At 39.0% G+C, this 17812-nt stretch overlaps 1 protein-coding gene across 1 annotated transcript; it reads left to right on the top strand.

Moving 5' to 3' along the window:
• Window positions 1–3603: 3603 nt before the first annotated feature.
• Window positions 3604–14960, top strand: LOC130101609 (myosin heavy chain, fast skeletal muscle-like). Its single transcript, XM_056267424.1, has 39 exons — window positions 3604–3822; window positions 3917–4060; window positions 4144–4300; window positions 4407–4434; window positions 4606–4708; window positions 4856–4948; window positions 5074–5137; window positions 5231–5329; window positions 5410–5513; window positions 5596–5734; window positions 5991–6109; window positions 6206–6355; window positions 6443–6613; window positions 6706–7006; window positions 7085–7149; window positions 7242–7329; window positions 7426–7543; window positions 7626–7749; window positions 7854–7990; window positions 8079–8334; window positions 8425–8667; window positions 8772–8948; window positions 9031–9176; window positions 9262–9352; window positions 9444–9833; window positions 10753–10879; window positions 11085–11203; window positions 11290–11486; window positions 11570–11753; window positions 11859–12024; window positions 12501–12625; window positions 12729–13037; window positions 13171–13374; window positions 13464–13589; window positions 13678–13848; window positions 13933–14037; window positions 14162–14257; window positions 14358–14489; window positions 14758–14960. Exons 1-39 carry the CDS (start codon window positions 3616–3618, stop codon window positions 14770–14772), a joined length of 5790 nt encoding a protein of 1929 aa, XP_056123399.1. The 5' UTR covers window positions 3604–3615; the 3' UTR covers window positions 14773–14960.
• The last annotated feature ends 2852 nt before the right edge of the window (window positions 14961–17812 follow it).

A 17812-nucleotide genomic window follows, 5' to 3' on the forward strand; every position in this document is an offset into this window, starting at 1 on the left:
AAAGTGGCTACCTTCATCTTGCTGAATTTCCCGAGATGCACATGTCCACTTATGTGGTGAGCTCCTCTTAAATGAGTGTGTGCTCCCGCTTAGACGTTGACACAGAGTGCTTTGCTGACAGATATTCTAGAGTTGAGGGCTGGGCGACACCTTAGTCGAACCGCTGCTTCCCGTGGGCTCCCTTCACATGAAGCCAGTTTCACTGTAAGCCCGGTTCGTTGTGTCGGCTTGCTGCGCCATTCCCCTCCTATGGACTGGATACGTGCGCAATTCTTGCTCCAGTTGAGTTCCCCTTTTTAGCCGAACCCTGTCGAGTCCCTCCATACCCTTCGGCAACGGACATGGCGGAATGTCCGAAGCCAGGCCTATCACTCATATGCACTGGTGGAACCTGTGTTAGGCTGGGTCCATATGCTGTGATCCCTACGGTGATCCCATATGTGTATTCTTCCACGGTACGGCTCCCTGCGGTGAGCCCGTGTCTTCCCTTGGCAGAGCCTGCTCTGCCGTCACTGTTCGGTTGAGTCTCCCCTGTCTTAAGCTGGAGCCACCCCAGTGACATTCCATATGTTGTACTGCCCGGTCATCCGCCCAGTTCATATGTGTTTTCTCCACATGTTACCTCCCTTCGGGCAGGATGTGGCTTCCGCAGCGTCCCTTCCTTCCATGTTCAGGGAACGCTTTCCCAGTGGTCCTGTAGGAACAGCAGTGACTTCCCTGGCCTAAGCCCTGTCCCTTCCCCACCTTAATTGCGGGGGAATCTGGAGGCTTTTGTCTAGGCACTGGAAGGTGGCAGCACTAGATGGCGTTTTAATTGGGATCCCAATCAGTCGACACGTCGACTACGTCGAACGTGAGCGACTGAAAGGGAACGTCTCGGTTACGTATGTAACCCTCGTTCCCTGAAGGAGTGAACGGAGACGTAGTCCCGTCGCCACTATTGCTGGACCACCGCTGACCCTGAGTTACGCTCAGCTCCTCAGCGAAAAACAACTAGTGCGTGCATCCACTTCCGTATTTATACCCGCGCCTCGGGAGCAGAGTGTGTAATGCATTTCACGCATGCCAATTACATTGGCTCGTTTTAATAGTACTGGAAGATGACAGGCTCTCCAAGCGTGATCCCAATCAGTCGACACATCGACTACGTCTCCGTTCCCTCCTTCAGGGAACGAGGGTTACATACGTAACTGAGATGATTTTATAATTTCAGTTTTGTCTCTAAAAAAGCTTTGAGTGTCTTTATTTTGTATTGTATTTAGTCTTGTTAAATTTGTTTTGGACTCCCCATTCATTTCTCCCCATTCATTTCATTCAAATCAGTTTGTATTTTGTGTATCAGTTATTTTTAATTATTTTTGTTTGATCATGGTTTTGTAAATCTTGTGTATTGATTCTGTTGATTATTGTGTATTGTAATTGTGTTTTCCTATTAATGTGAAATTGGGTTATCATTTGAATTTAGTTAATTTGATTTAGCTTTTCTTTCTCTGTCTCAATTTGAGTCTTGAGTTTATTGTTTTCGTTTGAATTGATTTATTTTGTTTGATAATATTGTAAAACATTTTGTTTTGTAGACTTTTTGGGTTTAGTTTTATTCATGTTGTAGTTCACTTTGAGTTAAAGTGTGTTGTGTAATTAGTACAATATATTGTATTAACTTGTGTGTGTGTGTGTGTGTGTGTGTGTGTGTGTGTGTGTGTGTGTGTGTGTGTGTGTGTGTGTGTGTGTGTGTGTGTGTGTGTGTGTGTGTGTGTGTGTGTGTGTGTGTGTGTGTGTGTGTGTGTGTTGAGTTATTTTTTCGTATAGGAGCTGCAGGCCTTATTGACCAGGGTGACCATTCCTCTGTAGATGGTGTTGGTGTTTCTTCATTGTGTGCTGTGGTCTGTGGCGTGCACTGGGGTTCTTTAATTGGTATGTGAGTGTGCTGTGCAGATTTGGAGATCCCTTATTATTGGAGCATTTTCCCTGTAATTTGGCCGCAGCTCCATGACATCTGAGTGACTTGATTTATGTAAGTCTGTATTAAAGTTGATGTGTGAGGTTTTGTCTAATCTAAACTTTTATGGTTTGTATGCTATTATAATAAAACTTTTGTATTATTTGACTGACACCTGTGTCTCCACGTTTTGCTTGCCACTGGGTAGGGATCCTGTGTAAAGCCTTATGGTTAGATTCTTATTTCTTATTTCTTATGGGGGATGGGGGATGGGGGATGGGGGGCATATGAGGTTGCCCATGTATAGATTCTGCTTAGTGTGCATGATCAACTTCTATAAAAGCCAAGAGGGTAGACCAGAAGAGATGCAGAGACCTCAGAAGTTCCATCAAGTGGTAAGAGCCTAAGCTGACTGTGACTGAAAGGAATTTAACATCATCACTTATGTGTCTGTACTCAAAGTAATTGTGTTTTTATTTATATCAATACATTTTAATTAATTGATTTTTTTTAATCCAAGGGAACATTTCATCTGGTCTCAAGGACAAAAGGCAAGTGAGTTTAAGATTCAGTGTGTGGATTAGGGTAGATGAAAACAGTTGTTATAGTCTGTATTATAGACGAAAACTGGAGAAGCATGCTGTTTTTAAAAACTTATGTAATTTATTTACAAAGAAATATGTTTAAAATGTATCCGTAAGATGAATTTATGGAATGGGTCCCATTGACCCTTTATTTAGGTGCCAAACATAGGCACCTATTGTATTTGTTTTTTATTGAATTCTATTTTTCTTCTTCCACTTTTGAGTCTGAGAGCCCATAAAACCCCTTGTGGGAAAGTTATACAACTTTGGCCCAAATATAGAGGACATTCGACACATGTCTGACTCAGTTTGTGGAAACAGAAAAAGAAGCGGGAAAGGGCCAATTGATAATGCTATAATAGAGCAAAACATGAAATTGTCTCTAACTACAGAACTGTTGGTCTGATTAAATTCAAAATTGGGATGCAGTGTTGCTATTATAATCCATGATGACATATGCGTAATTATATAAATTATTAGAAATGTCTTAAGTTTTATCATAAAATATTGAATTAATATAATAAAAAAATCTGTCATAGAAATGTCTTAATATTTGTCAGGAAATCTTATGCATTCATTGAGAGAGAAAAAACTCAAGTACACTTATCTACAGAGGAGAAAAACCTCTCTTTAGCTCTCTAAAGCTAAGTGAGTACACACATGCAATGCAATGTCCGTTTCATTCATACTCGTAGTAGGAGGATGCACTCGGGCTGAGAGTCCGAGTCCGAGTAAGACTCATAGTCGGCAGTGAAAATCTCTGTATTGTCCTGAAACTTCATATATTCCACAATTCATATTGTACTACATCTGCCGTCCCCTGACACCAGCATTTCAATTTCATCACCAGAAAGACATATTCAATCGACATTTTTGCCATTAATGGGCCCCTTACCTGCTTCTTGCTTGCTATTTGAATGTATCTAGTATTGTTTTATGTGTCTGTATTCATGTGTAAGCCTAAACTTAGGAATATGCCTCTTTCATAACACAATTTATGTGTTATATATTTTATGTGTCTTGCCCTTGTTGAATATTTACGAATTTTGTAATGGATAAGTTGATATTTTCTCTCTTTAGTAAGCCGCCACCATGAGTACGGACGCGGAGATGGCCATTTATGGCAAAGCTGCCATTTACCTTCGTAAGCCTGAGAGGGAGAGAATGGAGGCTCAGGCCAAACCATTTGATGCCAAGTCTGCCTGCTATGTGGCTGATGTCAAAGAGTTGTACCTCAAGGGAACAATCAAGAGCAAAGACGGTGGCAAAGTCACAGTTGTTTTGCTTGATACTAAGGAGGTAAATTTGAATGTCCATTTCATGTAGATGCTCATTAAATTACTTATTACATTGTTTTCTTTTATAACTAATATCTAATTTATCAAATTTATAGGAGAGAGTTGCCAAGGAAGAAGATGTCTACCCAATGAATCCTCCCAAGTATGACAAGATTGAGGACATGGCCATGATGACCCATCTCAATGAAGCCTCTGTGCTGTATAACCTCAAAGAGCGTTATGCTGCGTGGATGATCTACGTAAGTTCTGAAACGACATAAAAAGCATTTAAGTTTATTTTTTCTGTGTTGTTGGAATCTGACCATGTCTCTGCTTATTTCAGACCTACTCTGGACTCTTCTGCGCAACTGTGAACCCCTACAAGTGGCTCCCAGTGTATGATTCAGAAGTGGTGTCTGCCTACAGAGGCAAAAAGCGTATGGAGGCCCCACCCCACATCTTCTCTGTCTCTGACAACGCCTATCAGTTCATGCAGACTGGTAAGACATTATGGAATTGAATTCTATAGAATTCATTGAGATGAATTAGATGTCGCTGTTAATATAATAAATATTTACTGGATATTTAATAAATTTCAATCAACAGATAGAGAAAACCAGTCTGTCCTAATCACGTAAGTATTTTAATTTAATTTCAGACCATGACAAAAATTTAAAGTATAACATAGATGGAAAATTTATGGAGATATTTACAAAATAGAATTTAAGATTGAACAAAGATTGAATATACTTTGAAAAGTCTACATGTCTTTCAATCTTCTGTCTTCTAATCTCTTATAAACCAGTGGAGAATCTGGTGCTGGAAAGACTGTGAACACGAAACGTGTCATCCAGTACTTTGCCACAGTTGCAGTGTCAGGTGTCAAGAAAGAGGCCAGTAAAATAAAGGTACGAGATACAAAACTATGTCATATATATTATTTTAAAAGATGATGATTTGTGCGATATGTGAATTTGTGAAATGCCTATAAATTGTGTTTAGTCATGAAAAAGAAAAACAATTGAAAATAACTGAAAACCCTTCAAACATCATAGGGCTCTCTTGAGGACCAGATCATTGCTGCTAACCCTCTGCTTGAGTCTTATGGTAATGCCAAGACTGTGAGAAATGACAACTCATCTCGTTTTGTAAGTTAACCACTCTTTATTTACAGTACATATGGTCAGTTGTGTTAAATTTTACTGTACAGAGTTTTCTATAAAGATATTATAATAATTATTATTTATGTATTATGCTATTATGATTTAAACAGGGTAAATTCATCAGAATTCATTTCGGCACAACTGGAAAACTGGCTAGTGCTGACATTGAGACATGTACGTGGACATGATTTCATTGATCCATCCTGAACATTTGTCTTTATCTGTCACTCTTCAGATGATTGTGACTCAAGTACATTCTCTCAACAGATCTGCTGGAGAAGTCTAGAGTGTCATTCCAGCTTCCAGATGAGAGAGGCTACCACATCTTCTTCCAGATGATGACCAACCATAAGCCTGAGATTATTGGTAGGTGCACATATTTAATTCATTCAATGTTTCAGATAATATTGTAAGATGCTCTGTCATAAATGCTGTGTATTTTACAGAAATGTCGCTCCTCACCACCAACCCCTATGACTTCCCCATGTGCAGTCAGGGTCAGATCACAGTGGCCAGCATTGATGATAAAGTTGAGCTGGATGCTACTGATGTGAGTCATTGCTATTTGAATATTGACATATTTTATTTAAATATGGCAAATCATATATTGTATTCTTCTCTGTGATTTACAGGATGCTATTGACATTCTTGGCTTTAGTGGTGATGAAAAGATGAGCATCTACAAGTTCACTGGAGCTGTGCTTCATCATGGCAACATGAAGTTCAAGCAGAAGCAGCGTGAGGAGCAGGCTGAGCCTGATGGCACAGAGGGTGAGACTACATTGTACTAATGTGTGTCATAACATGCAGTGCTTTGAATTGAGAGATCATTGCATCGACTTTGCTGATAAACCACAGAAACTGTGTATAAAATGTTTAGTGTAAATATAAACTAGAAGTTGTGTGCATATCAATAAATCTAAAAATAAAAGGGAAAGTACCTAGTGCCTGATTTATTATAATTTTACACAAAAGACTATCTTTGCTTATAGAGCAAAGATCATTTATTTTAAAATATGTTTAACAGAAGCTGACAAAATCGCCTACCTTCTGGGTTTGAACTCTGCTGAAATGCTGAAGGGTTTGTGCTACCCGAGAGTCAAGGTCGGAAATGAGTATGTGACCAAAGGCCAGACTGTGCCACAGGTATAGTAACATTTCCAGCATGCCATGTGTTTAACCTAAAATTCAGGCTAATTATTGCAGAAGCAGAATAAAATATCCACTCTATTCTACTTACAGGTGTACAACTCTGTTAGCGCCTTGGCCAAATCTATCTATGAAAGGATGTTCTTGTGGATGGTCATTCGTATCAACCAGATGTTGGACACAAAACAACAAAGAAATTTCTACATTGGCGTGCTGGATATTGCTGGCTTTGAGATCTTTGATGTAAGAATGATTATGTTATCTCTTTTTATGTCAAAATAAATGATATTCAGAAGGTAGCAAATGTTTCTCTCATGTTTTGTCCTCCAGTACAACAGCATGGAGCAGCTGTGCATCAACTTCACCAATGAGAAACTGCAACAGTTTTTCAACCACACCATGTTTGTGCTGGAGCAAGAGGAGTACAAGAAGGAGGGCATTGTTTGGGAGTTCATTGACTTCGGCATGGACTTGGCTTCTTGCATTGAGCTCATTGAGAAGGTTATCAATGGTTTATGAATTTATTAATTTCTATTGATCCTATTCTCAAAATCTCTCATTTTTGATAATAAACAACATTCTTTTATAAACAGCCCATGGGTATCTTCTCCATCCTTGAAGAGGAGTGCATGTTCCCCAAAGCTTCAGACACTTCCTTCAAGAACAAGCTATATGATCAGCATCTTGGCAAGAACAAAGCTTTCGAGAAACCAAAGCCTGCCAAAGGCAAGGCTGAAGCCCACTTCTCCTTGGTTCACTACGCTGGAACTGTGGACTACAATATCACTGGCTGGTTGGACAAGAACAAGGATCCACTGAATGATTCTGTTCTGCTGCTGTACCAGAAGTCTTCTGTCAAACTGCTGGCTACTCTCTACCCACCTGTTGTTGAGGGTAAAGAAAAATTCAGTTTTTAACTTTCTTTCTTGTTTTTGCATTTATACATGTTACTTTGTATTTTTATCTCAATAGATAATACTAAAAAGGGAGGCAAGAAGAAGGGTGGCTCCATGCAGACTGTGTCCTCCCAGTTCAGGGTATGTATAGAGATGACATCACAGCAATATTGCTATATTTAAGAAAAAATAAAGAAATACAAAGCATGCCAACCTTTTTCTATTCTCCACAGGAGAACTTGGGCAAACTCATGACCAACTTAAGGGCCACTCACCCTCACTTTGTGCGTTGCCTGATTCCTAATGAGTCCAAGACTCCAGGTAAAGTATTTAACAAAAAACGTACAGATATTTTGGTTATCAATATATATGATGAAGTTAATTTACCAAGTTCATGGTGTAAATTGTTCGTTATAGGTCTCATGGAGAACTTCCTGGTTATCCACCAGCTGAGGTGTAATGGTGTTCTGGAGGGCATCAGAATCTGCACAAAGGGTTTCCCCAGCAGAATCCAATATGGTGACTTTAAGCAGAGGTAAATGGGACCACATGAAAGCAACATTTCCTAGGAGGCTCCTAATTAAAAGAAATTAAGAATTTTGATACATTTTCCACAGATATAAGGTGCTGAATGCCGGTGTTATCCCAGAGGGACAGTTTATGGATAATAAGAAGGCCAGTGAGAAACTCCTGGGATCCATCGACATTAACCATGACGACTACAGATTTGGAAATACAAAGGTTCATATTAAGCTTTACAAATTTCAAAGATTCAGTGATCATGGTCATTTAGCTTATACAGTTTAAATCAATATATTTTGATTTACTGTTTTACATAAATTCAGGTGTTCTTCAAAGCTGGTCTTCTGGGTGTTCTTGAGGAGATGCGTGATGAGAAACTGGCTGCTCTGGTCACAATGACTCAGGCTCTCTGTCGTGGTTACCTGATGAGGAGGGAATATGTGAAAATGACGGAGAGGAGGTGACTATTGTCATGAGTAAAGATGACATCTATGATAACTGTGCAAACTTAATGATGATTATGCCATTTAATGATGAACTATTCACAGGGAGTCCATTTACACCATCCAATACAACATCCGTTCATTCATGAATGTCAAACACTGGCCATGGATGAAGGTTTATTACAAGATTAAGCCTCTGCTTCAGAGTGCAGAGACTGAGAAGGAGCTGGCAAACATGAAAGAGGACTTTACAAAATGCAAAGAGGCTTTGGTTAAGGCTGAAGCCAAAAAGAAGGAGCTTGAAGAGAAGATGGTAGCACTGCTGCAAGAGAAAAATGATCTGCAGCTGCAAGTAGCATCTGTGAGTATATTTTATAATTAACTGAATTTTGGCTACACTAAAAATTAGCAAGCTTGTTTCCAATGAAATAGCTATCTATTTTACTAACAGGAATCTGAGGGTCTCTCAGATGCTGAGGAGAGGTGTGAGGGTCTGATCAAAAGCAAAATCCAGCTTGAAGCTAAACTCAAGGAGACAACTGAGAGACTGGAGGATGAGGAAGAAATCAATGCTGAACTGACAGCCAAGAAGAGGAAACTGGAGGATGAGTGCTCTGAGCTGAAGAAAGACATTGATGACCTGGAGCTCACCTTGGCTAAAGTGGAGAAGGAGAAACATGCCACTGAGAATAAGGTTAGAGATTGAGTTGGTTTAAGATTGGATTTAATCTCGGTCTTATATATTGATATAATATGAATTGTAATATTTAAGCTTATTTGGAACAAAAAAACATACAGGTCAAGAACTTGACTGAGGAAATGTCAGCTCAGGATGAGAGCATTGCTAAGCTTACGAAGGAGAAGAAAGCCCTCCAAGAGTCACATCAGCAGACACTGGATGATCTTCAGGCCGAGGAGGACAAAGTCAACACCCTGACCAAATCCAAGACAAAGCTTGAGCAGCAAGTTGATGACGTGAGTTGATTATGTAATTTAATTATATTAATTCATCAAATAAACTGTTTTCTGCTTTCAACATATTATCATTGTCTTTTAGCTTGAGGGTTCCCTTGAACAAGAGAAGAAGCTCCGCATGGACCTGGAGAGAACCAAGAGAAAGCTTGAAGGAGACCTGAAATTATCCCAAGAGTCCATCATGGACCTGGAGAATGACAAGCAGCAATCTGATGAGAAAATAAAAAAGTAATTAAAGCAGGAAATCTTTGAAAACATTTAAAACTTTTATTGTTGTGTTATGTTTTTTTTACAACTACTTATTGTTGAACAGGAAAGACTTTGAAACAAGTCAGCTGCTCAGCAAGATTGAAGATGAACAATCTCTAGGTGCTCAACTCCAGAAGAAAATCAAGGAGCTTCAGGTTTTTTCAGATTTTTTCAAACATTACATCATTGTGATCATTACATCAAATGCAGATCACCAAAAATCTAATTAACTACTTTCCACCATAGGCTCGCATTGAGGAACTGGAGGAAGAGATCGAGGCTGAGCGCGCTGCTCGTGCCAAGGTTGAGAAGCAGAGAGCTGATCTCTCCAGGGAACTTGAGGAGATCAGTGAGAGGCTTGAGGAGGCTGGAGGAGCCACTTCTGCTCAGATCGAGATGAATAAGAAGCGTGAAGCTGAATTCCAGAAGCTGCGTCGTGATCTTGAAGAGTCCACCCTCCAGCATGAAGCTACTGCTGCTGCCCTCCGCAAGAAGCAGGCAGACAGTGTGGCCGAGCTGGGAGAGCAAATTGACAACCTGCAGCGTGTTAAGCAGAAGCTTGAGAAAGAGAAGAGCGAATTCAAAATGGAGATTGATGATCTTTCCAGCAACATGGAAGCTGTTGCCAAAGCAAAGGTTGGGAAATAATCTAAAGAATATATGTGACCCATGCTGGCAAAATGAGTCGTAATACGCATGTGCTAATTACGAGCTACAGGCAAATGTAAATTTTGGTCTAATTTCATTTTCATTCACAAAAATGTGTTCATTAAGCCCTCTTCTAGCGATCCAAATGCTCCAAATAGTAATTAAACATCTAAAATTATCTTTATTTTTATGTTTTCTGAGAGGTGTACCTTCCTAAATCTTTCCTTTGTTTTAATAATCCATGAAAAATTGTCATTTTTCTTTGCTCGCTTATCAATGACTGGTACTTCCCCTCAGCACAAGTTTTAATATTCAGAGCGAATTCTCGATGGCATAAGTCTGAACCAATGAAATATGATTTTTAAACTCATGCTGATGTGTTGCAAACATTATCTGTTATCTATCATGCCTTAAAGTGAACGTTTGGTTAACTGTTGGGGAAAAACATCTGATATATAACATTATATTAGATACGTGCATTACAGTAGGTCTCAATACAGGTCTAATCAAACAATTGTGGTATCATGGAAAAATTTTTAATGTATATTTTTCCTATAGATATTTGGTTTTGATTTGGTGTGTGCCAAATTTGGTGGTATCACCATGGATTTTAGGTATGGTTGCTAGGTGATTTTGTTTTGGATCCTTCAGAAAACTTTAACTAGATTTTTCTCAAAATTTACTTTGCTGACTCTATTGACTTCAAATAGGTGTAGCGCAGTCCTTTTTTGTCTGATTCCAACAAATCATTCATCATCATACATGAAGGTTTTTTTAATAACAATCAAAGTAAATAACAATAACTAATTTTTGAAAATGTGCTCATTGTGACTAATTTTGCCAGCACGGGTCACATACAACCAGTCTTGAAGTTCTTTCAAATATCTAATGACTTTTGTGTTTGCAGGGCAATCTTGAGAAGATGTGCCGCACACTTGAGGACCAACTTAGTGAAATTAAGTCCAAGAATGACGAGAACATTCGTCAGTTAAATGATCTCAGTACACAAAGTGCAAGATTTCAAACTGAAAATGGTAACTCATGAACATATTAATATTATATCAAAAGTAATTAATGTCAATAATTATCAACAATAATTAATCAAAAATAATAGTGTATTAAGATTATTCAGCTGTACATTTCTGACTGTAACACTGATCAAATCTTACATCTATTTGTTTTGAAATAAACTGATAGAGACATAGAAAAGTCTGACACAGTGAATCTAAATCTATACAGGTGAGTTTGGCCGTCAGCTGGAGGAGAAGGAGGCTCTGGTTTCTCAGCTCACCAGAGGCAAACAAGCTTCCACTCAGCAAATTGAGGAACTTAAGAGGCATATTGAAGAGGAGGTTAAGGTAATACAGCATAATCAATTCATGCACATACTTGTCAATTACTTTACTGTAGAGACAAGCTAATATTATGCGACTTTGTCCCTTAGGCTAAGAACGCACTGGCCCATGCTGTGCAATCAGCCCGTCATGACTGCGACCTGCTCCGTGAGCAGTTTGAGGAAGAGCAGGAGGCAAAGGCTGAGCTGCAGCGGGGAATGTCAAAGGCCAACAGTGAGGTTGCTCAGTGGAGAACCAAATATGAAACTGATGCCATCCAGCGCACTGAGGAACTTGAAGAGTCCAAGTATGTATATTATTGTATAATATTCCCAATTCTCACAGCTATTTTATAGATTAGAATTCAAAATAATATTTATTACTTAACAGGAAGAAGCTGGCTCAGCGTCTGCAAGAGGCAGAGGAACAAGTTGAGGCAGTGAACTCCAAATGTGCATCTCTGGAGAAGACCAAACAGAGACTCCAGGGTGAGGTGGAGGACCTCATGATTGATGTGGAGAGAGCCAATGGTTTGGCTGCTAACCTTGACAAGAAGCAGAAGAACTTCGACAAGGTAAACCGTTTTAGTCATATTATATTCTCTTTGTAAAGTATTGCTGGAATGGGCTTTGTTCAACATTTTTTAAACAAACTCAATCCTGAAATATCTCCACCAAAGGTCCTGGCAGAATGGAAGCAGAAATATGAGGAAGGTCAGGCAGAGCTGGAAGGTGCCCAGAAAGAGGCTCGTTCACTCAGCACTGAACTGTTCAAGATGAAGAACTCCTATGAGGAGAGCCTGGATCAGCTGGAGACCCTCAAGAGAGAAAACAAGAATCTGCAGCGTAAGAATGAAACTGTTAAAATAGAAAAAAACTTAAAGGATTGTTCACCCAAAATGAAAATTCTTTTACTAATTACTGACCCTCATGTCGTTCCAAACTCGTGAGACTTTTATTTATCTTCAGAACACAAATTAAGATCTTTTTTATTAAATCTGAGAGCTCAATTCATTTGGATTAGTTTTATGATCTCTTTATAACCTTTTTCAAGAGTCAAAGAATCAATTGTGTAGCTGTCTACGGAGGGACAGAAAGCTTTCAAATTTCATTAAAAAGATTTTCATTTGTGTTCCAAAGATGAACGAAAGTCTGACGGGTTTGTAATGACATGAGGGTGAGTAATTAATTAATGATAACATTTTCATTTTTGGGTGAACTATCCCTTTAAATGTTCTAATTCTCAGTGATCATTAAAAAGTAAGCACATATGATTAATGAATGTGCATTATGATAAAAAATATATGTTTTTCTCTCTATAGAGGAAATTTCAGATCTGACAGAGCAGTTAGGTGAGACTGGTAAGAGCATCCATGAGCTGGAAAAGGCCAAGAAGACAGTGGAGACTGAGAAGGCAGAGATTCAGACCGCCCTGGAGGAGGCCGAAGTGAGTATCTGGAGATCAATATGGAATTCTTGCTAGAACCATCATACTGTGTTATTAATGCATATTTTCATTATTATATTTAATGTTGTTTTATTTGTCATAGGGTACACTGGAGCATGAGGAGTCCAAGATTCTTCGTGTCCAGCTTGAGCTAAACCAGATCAAGGGAGAGGTTGACAGGAAGCTTGCAGAGAAGGATGAGGAGATGGAGCAGATAAAGAGGAACAGCCAGAGAGTCATTGAATCCATGCAGGGCACTCTGGACTCTGAAGTCAGGAGCAGGAATGATGCCCTGAGAATCAAGAAGAAGATGGAGGGAGACCTTAATGAGATGGAGATTCAGCTGAGTCACGCCAATCGCCAGGCTGCTGAGGCCCAGAAACAGCTCAGGAACATTCAGGGACAACTCAAGGTATGCACAGGAATTATTCTTTTTGACTTTGGGATGTATTCATATATTTCTTTTAAATTAATCTAACATATGGTAAGTACAGCCTAGAAGAAACCACATCGAAAGCTCATTCAAAAGCTATTGTTATGTTCAGGATGCCCAACTGCACCTTGATGATGCCCAGAGAGGACAGGAAGACATGAAGGAGCAGGTGGCCATGGTGGAGCGCAGAAACACTCTGATGCAGTCTGAGATTGAGGAGCTGAGAGCTGCTCTGGAGCAGACAGAGAGAGGCCGCAAAGTGGCAGAACAAGAGCTGGTGGATATCAGTGAGCGTGTTGGGCTGCTGCACTCTCAGGTAAAGACATTGTTTCCCTGAAATTAAGGGAATTGAGAGCATCGTTCAAAATGTTCAAACTGTTCAAAATGTTGCTTTCCATTTTGTAGAACACAAGTCTCCTGAACACCAAGAAGAAGCTTGAAGCTGACCTTGTTCATGTCCAAAGTGAAGTTGATGACACTGTGCAGGAAGCCAGAAATGCAGAGGAGAAGGCCAAGAAGGCCATCACTGATGTGAGCAACAGTAGCTGCCAAATGTTTCATAAGACGCTTACGTACTTAAAAAATGTGGATCTAATGACTTTCTGTATTAATGCAAAAGGCTGCAATGATGGCAGAAGAGCTGAAGAAGGAGCAGGACACCAGTTCTCACCTTGAGAGGATGAAGAAAAATCTGGAGATCACAGTGAAGGACCTGCAGCACCGTCTGGATGAGGCTGAGAATCTGGCCATGAAAGGAGGAAAGAAACAACTCCAGAAGTTGGAGTCCAGAGTAAGCCTCTTTATAGTTATGATATGGGCAAAGTGAAGTATGTTATATTATGATTTGTTTGAATAAAAATAATCTTTTCTTTAGGTCCGTGAGCTTGAGGCCGAAGTTGAGGCTGAGCAGAGACGTGGAGCTGATGCTGTTAAAGGTGTCCGCAAATATGAGAGGAGAGTGAAAGAGCTCACTTATCAGGTATGACCATATTCCTCACAAGTTTGTTCAGACAAAAGAGTATGTATAATAGTGTATGTACTGACAATGCCTATTTTTAGTAAAGGATCAATGCTTAATTTTGTAAATGTGTATTTTTTTGAAGACTGACGAGGACAAGAAGAACATCGCCAGACTCCAGGATTTGGTTGACAAACTGCAGCTGAAGGTCAAAGTCTACAAGAGGCAGTCTGAAGAGGCGGTATGTAAAATCTAATAGAACATTTTGACACTGTAATTATTTATATTGGAATGCTAATTTGATGAAACATGATACATGAACCAAATAAAAAAACCTTTAGGAGGAGCAAGCCAATGGTCACCTGTCCAAGTTGAGGAAGGTGCAGCATGAGCTTGAGGAGGCTGAGGAGCGTGCTGACATTTCTGAGTCTCAGGTCAACAAGCTCAGAGTTAAGAGCCGTGATTCTGGAAAGGTTAGACTAAGTAGATGAGTTTTTTTTTTTGCATTATTTATTAAACTTGTTTATCCAAATACATGAACTACCTCTTAGAAGAAGTAGTGGAACTATAATAATTGCATTTTGCTGATGTTACATATCCTGTATTACATTTGCACATCTGCAAATGCACATTTGCACATTTGCAGTACATCTTATTAACATCTTATTAACATTTTAATAAGATCATCTTATTAACATTTTTGTTAATAAGACTAATGTTTGCCTCTTCCTTCTTTCCCAGGCCAAAGAAGAATAAATCTTTAACACTTGAAAGGAGCATTTACTGAAGTCATATAATATGAATTGTAAAAGTACCTTTCTTAATAAACCTGTTTATTTCAGCAAATAATTAGCCTGTGTGTGATTTTTCAACAATATACACTATTACAACACTGATGTCTGATCTATATGATTACATTAAACCTTATTATTCACATCATAAGAGTGCTGAGTATCAAGAGTGTCTTGAATCCAAATTTGAACTTTTAAAGGTTCCATAAAAGTTAAAAAGATTTCATAAAATTGAATTCTTATGTTGACTGAATGCATTTACTCTAACATTTCTGCTATAAACTTTCCACCCTGGATTGATGTTGACTATTGCAATATTCTGTGAACTAGCCTTCCAGTTAGCACAATTAAGCCTCTACAGATGATTCGGAGATCTAAAAAGTAAATATAATACCCGGAAAAAGCTATCTGTTACCTATAACATTTATCATTTTTATTAAATTAAATTATAATATATATTGTATATATATATATTATAATTATTATATTTAATATAATAGAATAGAATTAATAAAAAATATAATGCATGCATTTATAATATAATACCCTATAATGAGCAAGCAACAAGGTGTTTTTCTGAAATACAAAAATATGAGTGAATGACACGTGTGGAGTGCTATGATCACACACCACTCCCACACCAAGCACTAAATGAGCCAGAGATGGCTCAGTCAAATCCAGTCTATAATTGTAGGAGCCATTTTAATGCAATTATAGATTTGTCCATTGGGGGCACTCTGACATTGGTATATTAGGAGCACATGGGTATTTAGACAACAGGTGTATTGGTAGTGGGGAAGCACACAGTTTTTTGACCGTGTTAAGCCATGTACTACGTGGAATACCATGCTGACTGTGCCTAAGATTGTTATGTGTTGGATTGAGTTTAATGGTGCTTAACCATGCTTCATTGATAAAGAGTGATGTTCAAGGACATATGGAATATGGACAATATGCGCTGTATCTGCAAGGTATGGATTTAACATTAGTATGCTTTGAACAACAAAGAATGAGACACCACAAGAAGCTAATTGGAAGCAACGTTTATCAATTAGAGCACAAGAAATAAAAGACATTGTTTGCATCTTACATCTGAGTTCATGGAGTTTATACGAGTTAATTACTTGCTCACTCCTATTGCCAATACTACAGCGGCTTAATGGAAAGCTGTTACATTAAGTCAAAAAACTTTGTTTCACTAAGCAGTGAGCATAAACTGCATGTGGACGCCACTTCAGAGTCGAAGGCTTCATTGAGCATGAGTTCTTCAGCACGTCTAGGATTCGCTTCATGGATATCGGATTTCGTCGTGGAAATATGATTCACTATTCCTGTTGGATTCGTAGTGGATTTACCTCACAGTTCCGGTTGGATTCGTACTGGATTAACTGTTCCTGTTGGATTGTTGTTACTGGGACAACGCTTGATTCGGCAGCGGATTAAAAGGTATTGTTTCACCAACAAATGTTTTAATGGCCACTGACTCTGTCCATCCAATACATTGGTTGCCAAAAGTTACACAATTATTCTTTGTACTGCATGGGTTTTGAGTACTGTGTGTAATATGGATGAGCAGTGTTTGGCCGCAGAGGAATCTGCTGTGACAAAACAACAACTTTGTAATGAAAATTAGCCTGAAATGCAAAAAAGGACCATTAAACTCTCAGCAAAGGCTTTGGTGGAAAGACTTGATTCATTACAAAAACTGAGAAAGTCAAAGTTGAACATAGCACACAAAATGATCGAGACTATTAAAAGGTTGATGCAAAGTAACAAAGAAAATGACTCTGAAGTACGAAACATGTATGAAAACTTTAATGGTTTGTGTTTAGGGGCTAAGGAAACACATGATTCATTGTTGACTGTGTTGCCTGACAATGAAATTGAGAAGCATGAAATATGGTTCAAGGCAAAACTGATTCCAATTAATGAGTTTACGGAACATGTGAATGTATGGTTGTCTACACCTGTAACATCTGAAGGGGTTGATGTAAATGTTAATGATGATATAGTTCCTGAGGACAGTGTTTCAAATGTATCAAAGGTTATCACTGCATTTAGTAAGTGTAGTTCAAGCAGCAGAGGTTCTTCCAATTCATCAGCCCGCATACAGGCAGAGGCAGAGAGAGCTGCACTTGTGGCACGTGCCACTGCATTAAAAACTAAACATGCAATTGAAACACAGCAGGAGGAATTGAGAAATGCTGAAATTGCAGCATCCACTGCAAAAATTGCTGTTTTGAGGACGACCGACAGTCCTAGCAAATGTTCACGTACTGGCAGTTCACATTTTCTAAAGGAAAAAGATCAACAAAGGCTCAGATTTCAAGGGATGTGACAGGAAATGAAGTTCTTCATTCCACAAGACCAAAGGCGTTAAATCCACAAGTTACTGAATATGTGCCAATGAGTGAAATACCAATGGATACAGGTAGAGTTATCAGCAGTGTTCCAACACAATCAGCTGGTGCTTCCTGTAACATCACAAACCGATCAACATGCTAATGCAGCCTAAAAGATTGTTGAACAATCAAGAAAGCAGTACTTACCAACAACAACACTCGCATTCTTTTGCTCACCATTCCAGAGGTAACATGGCAACATCTCAAGCTGTGAACTGTCTTCCATCTCAAGGTGAACCCCTGTATGAGATTCTGAAAAGGCAGGAGGAATTAACAACATTTCTGGTACATCAAGTTCAACCTCAAACGCTTCCCAAAAGAGAGATTCCAATCTTTGATGGTAATCCACTTCAGTATGTGTCATTCATTAGAGCTTTTGAGTACAGTGTTGAAGAAAGGACTCGCAATAAAAGGGACTGCTTGTATTTTCTGGAGCAATTCACGACAGGACAACCCAGAGTACTGGTTCAAAGTTGCCAACATCTTGATCCAGAAGTAGGGTATTTATTAGCTAAGAAACTTCTGAAGGAGCAATTTGGTGATGAATTCCAGATTGCAGCTGCATATATGGAAAAGGCTTTAAGTTGGCCATCATTAAAGACT

Source organism: Rhinichthys klamathensis, unplaced genomic scaffold (genome assembly GCF_029890125.1).
Source record: "Rhinichthys klamathensis goyatoka isolate OS25496 unplaced genomic scaffold, OSU_Roscu_1.1 h1tg000259l_1, whole genome shotgun sequence".
Classification (NCBI taxonomy): domain Eukaryota; kingdom Metazoa; phylum Chordata; class Actinopteri; order Cypriniformes; family Leuciscidae; genus Rhinichthys; species Rhinichthys klamathensis.